This window comes from Chenopodium album, chromosome 3 (assembly GCF_948465745.1).
Source record: "Chenopodium album chromosome 3, dcCheAlbu1.1, whole genome shotgun sequence".
Classification (NCBI taxonomy): domain Eukaryota; kingdom Viridiplantae; phylum Streptophyta; class Magnoliopsida; order Caryophyllales; family Amaranthaceae; genus Chenopodium; species Chenopodium album.
Genome location: NC_137836.1, coordinates 4,281,149 through 4,285,847, shown reverse-complemented (window position 1 = coordinate 4,285,847; position 4,699 = coordinate 4,281,149). Strand labels below are relative to the sequence as shown.

Genomic DNA, 4,699 nt, shown 5'->3' with positions numbered 1-4,699 from the left:
TCTTCTGATATAGTTGTGTTTTTTATACTTATATTATTGGGTTAATCTGGCAAGGATTAGAATTACAATCTTATATTGTATGTAATCCTTTGATTTACATAGATTATTTATTTATTTTGCATAGCTTACAAACGTGTATTCGTAACATTTCATAGTAAATTAAATTGGGCGTTTTATTTTGTGTCTGAAGGTTATCTTCAACTTCAGGCCATGTATGAAAACCAATTGCATACCATGCATTTTTTCTGACTTCAGGTTATCAAATAGTATTTCCGCAAATTATATAATCTGTATGCTTTAGTTCATACTTCATAGTACTAGTAGTAATACAGTCATAAATAGAATTTGTACTAGTTTGAGGAGCTTTCGTCAAATAAAACTAGTAGTTTGAGGAGCTTTCTTTGAGCTCACTCTGCACTTCTGTAGTCCTAACTTTGAAGATTAAGTTATTTTCATAGTTCATAGAGTAGTAGTAGTGAATGTTTTGTACAGATTCAAGTATTTTATGGCTTTAATGCAGCTAGCCTGCTACGGTTTTTTATTTTACAAAACTTACCTAAGAAATTTACTACTAAAGCATGTAAATCCTGATCTTTTCAACAAACATATGTCAAGTTTACAATGGATGCTCAAATACAAAAGATGGAGCCGTTAACACAATTCCACACAATGGAAGTAGAATTTTGGTATAAATATTTAGAAACGGTCTCACAAGGTTTAAGAATATGGGAGAAGTCAAAAAACTCCAATCACAGATTGTTTCCAATACATATCAAACACCTTAAGAACCTCTAAAACATATTGACCCTCGACACAGTCACAACATGGACCAAAGAATTGCCAATGACAAGTCCACCTTAAGGACCTCTGAAACATCGAGTGCATCACTAAGGGATCAAAAACAAAAGATTATCAGATTTGATACCTAAGTAATGACCACGCGACACTCATTAAGATATCCACACGACACAAGACTCGGAGCTTCATCCTGGTAAGTAACTAAGTACACCCCATTTGTGCAAATTAAAAAATAAAATAAAAAATTGATTTGCTTGCTTAGTGTCAATTAGGTAAGAGTACTTTGGTTAGCAAATTGAATGTCATAAAATAAAGATGCATTTAACTTGAATAAACATAAGGATTCCAACACAAACTAAATGCCTTCATAGTGACAAAAATTACCAAGACATGCAAGCAAATCTCCTGAGTCCTTTGAGAGCACTTACTAAGGAAAAACAAAATTTCTAATCATAATTTTAAACGATATTATACTGGTTGTAGAAGTCCATACAGCAAATTGGAACACAACGTGCCCAGCCTGAATATAACATTTCTTCTACTTCAATGGATCCAAAACAAAACAGATGCTTAAGCCACGAGAGTACTGGCGGTTGTAGACTCGCTGCAGAGAAAATTCATAAATGCAATTAGTTAATTTCAAGGCATACTAACAACAATATCAAATTTACAGAGAAACTGTATAAAAAGGTACAATTAACATGTAAACTTACTATTTCCAGACTGGTGGGAGCTTCTTAGTCTTCTTGTAGTAACGAGCAAGTCTGTGGATCCTGCTCTCGACCAAAATCAACCTGAATTTGGAATCCTTATCCTTTCTGTTCCTCTCCAAATGCTTCCTGATAGCCACTGCCTTCTTGATAAGATGGTAGAGATCCTCTGGAATTTCAGGGGCCAGACCTAAGCAACATAACCAGTTAACAGTAAGCAAAAATCTTCAGTCGATACTAAAACTGATATTGAGAATAAATAGCAGTCAAGCAATGACAAGTCAAGGACAAAAGCTGAATACACTACATCCATGTGAAATAGTACCGACCAAAACATATGATACAGTTAACAAGGTTATTGTTGATTTCCATATCAGTTTACAAGAGCAAATTTAATTTCTTCTAGATGAGTTCAGTACCTTAGTGATTATAATATAGTATATTTCTATGGCATGGCATGACATGACAACAATACCTCTTGGCACAACCGCAGAACAAACAAAGTTTATAAATCAAATATAGATAAATAATAAGGGGAGAGGAGTTATGTGATTGTATGGCTAGACAAGACAACAATACCTCTTAGCAAAACTAATAAAGTTCATAAATCCAATATAGTTAAAGTAATTAGGGAAGAAAATGGTCTTAGTCCCACCGAATGACCCTAATCCAAACAAGACAATATTAATAACAGGTTTCATGAGCCCAAGGCAACTATTTTAAACAAATAAGATTCAAACAACTATCAATGGACATGATTCATTTTCTTGCAAAGTAAGATTTAAACAAATGATCAATGGATATGATTTTTTTTCTTACAAGGTAAGCTTCACTTACTCGTATATTTTATGTCTAACAGAATTAAACATGTCAAGAATGCGTGACTTAAGAGCTTATAAAACCCAACTACAGCTTGGACTCAAATTTAAAGGCCGTGCATACTCATGTAAATCAAGTCATAGCTCATCTAAAAACTCAAAAGTTCCATAAGCAGATTCAACTCATAGAAGTTAAAACATAACAAATGGTTTCCTGTTTCCATATCCTTAAAGCTAAAGGAAAACAAATTCTAAGATCTCATGTAATTATCATGCCCATCTTTCTATTTCCAGCCACTCTCAAAACCACAGAAATAATATGTACGGGTCAAAAAAACCATATTTAAGTAATTAAACCAAGCCAAACAAGTAAACAAAACACTAAACAAAAACAAAACTAAAACCTTCCAATATCAATTCCAATACCCCATTGCGGTATTTCACTAAACACATCGAAAACACATCCAACTTTCCGGAATCAATAGTTTAAATGAGCTTCCATTATAGAAATTGAGAAACAAATTGTATACAAACTGCCCGGCCACACTCCCTATTCTTCCCAATATACATCAGTTTTTCTACCACAATTTCAACACTCAATTTCACAAAAACAAATCTAAAGCAAACATTTAAGAGAGGTTGGAGGACCAGAGGATATAAATTTACCGTGAGCCTTGAGGATACGAAGGATCTTGTTACCGGTAACACTCTTAACTTGAGCAATACCATGAGAATCCCTCAATATCACACCAATCTGAGAAGGTGTCAAACCCTTCTTTGCAAACTTGCAAATGTTGTCATCAACCTACAAGAAAAAACACCCAAATAATTATCAATACTTGTAATCAGCTAAATTAATCAGATTAAAATAAACATGAGTTCAATCAATTTTTAATTCACACGGAAAAAAAATTTATAAATTTTAGGTAAAAAAAAATAAATAAATAAACATTTACGTAATGGAGATAATACCCAAAAAAAACAATTGTAAATGTTATCTGAGTCCTATTAAAATTCTGAAGTTCCAGCAACTCATGCGCCCAAACATCCAAATTCAAACAGATTCTATAAATCAAAACTTCTGATTTTAAATGCAAATTGATGAATAAAAACATGAGTTTATACCATCAAATTCAAAATCAACTAAAAACATGAAAATATACAAATTAATAGGAACAATCAACAAAATCGATTGAAAATAAACACAAGTTGAATCAAAAATCAACAAAAAACTTACATCTTGAGCAGAGATCTTGAGCCAGGAAGGAGGAGTCCGCTTGTATGGAATGGAAGAAGCGGACATACCCTTACTGTAAGAACATCAGAGAAATGGGAAGAATGAGAAATCGACACCATTAAAGAGAGAGAAAAAACAGAGAAGAAGAAGAAGTACCCTTTACTGTGCATACGACCCATGGTGACGGCGTAGGAAGAGGATGTTCTTCGGCGGCGGCGGCTGGTTCTTCTTCTCCTTGCTGCTGATGAAGCTCACTCTAACAAAAAAAACCCTAGAATTTAACCAGCATTTCAGTGGTTTTATGTGATGGAGTTGGATAAATATACTCCAAATGGTTTTAGGGTTTTTGGGCTTTGTTTTTCAGGGTTTAATTTTCATACTTGTGGATAGGCCCATATACGTAAAAAAAGGTTTTTTATTTTTTTTTTATTTTTTTTTTAAGGTTGTTTTCTGTAACTAAGGACTTGTTCTCTTCACCTGATTTTGTGCAACTTAATTGTGCTATCTCATTGAAGGATGAAGGTTGGATTGGCTTGGGTGCTGTGGACAGGAAGGAATATGGTGAGGTCTTGTTTGCGGGAGTTCGTCGCACTAGAGGGTATTGGTCACCAAAAATTGCCAAGTGTAAGGTCGTTCACTTTGGGATCAAGCTCGCACGCCGCTGTGGTTACAAGAAGATTGTGGTGGAATCGGATAGTGAAGTGATTGTTTCTCGTCTCTCTAAAGCAACTACTTTCCTCATTGTTCTTGATTCAATTCTAGATGATATCTTTTATTTTTGTGTTGATTTTGATTTTATTTCGTGGTCTCATGTGAAAATGGATGGGAATAATGTAGCTCATCGTCTTGCTAGTTTATAGTACCTTTTAGAACTAAACAAGTGTGGGAAAACTTTTGTAATTGTTTCGTATGTAACTATGGACACATTGTCAATTAATATTTAATAAAGCTACTAACTTGGTTTTTTTTTTTTTTAAAAAAAAAAAAAAAAAAAAAAAAAAAAAAAAAAAAAAAAACTCTTAGGATGTAATACGCAATTAACGATATTTAACAATAAGTAAATGATAATTAAAAGTTCTGATCTGGGCTGATCTAAATGATTCTGGCTTAATTTGATAGTACGCCTATAAATAGAG

At 33.4% G+C, this 4,699-nt stretch overlaps 2 protein-coding genes across 2 annotated transcripts; one reads left to right on the top strand and one right to left on the bottom strand.

Moving 5' to 3' along the window:
- Window positions 1-1,098: 1,098 nt before the first annotated feature.
- LOC145623735 (small ribosomal subunit protein uS15-like) lies at window positions 1,099-3,861 on the bottom strand. Its single transcript, XM_081676600.1, has 5 exons — window positions 3,720-3,861; window positions 3,564-3,636; window positions 2,993-3,131; window positions 1,512-1,698; window positions 1,099-1,402 (listed from the first exon to the last, which is right to left on the bottom strand). Exons 1-5 carry the CDS (start codon window positions 3,740-3,742, stop codon window positions 1,369-1,371), a joined length of 456 nt encoding a protein of 151 aa, XP_081532726.1. The 5' UTR covers window positions 3,743-3,861; the 3' UTR covers window positions 1,099-1,368.
- Window positions 3,862-3,869: 8 nt separating this feature from the next.
- On the top strand, window positions 3,870-4,423 carry LOC145624741 (uncharacterized). The gene is made up of 2 exons (XM_081677835.1): window positions 3,870-3,928; window positions 4,006-4,423. The coding sequence occupies exons 1-2, from the start codon at window positions 3,870-3,872 to the stop codon at window positions 4,421-4,423; spliced, it is 477 nt and encodes a 158-aa protein (XP_081533961.1).
- The last annotated feature ends 276 nt before the right edge of the window (window positions 4,424-4,699 follow it).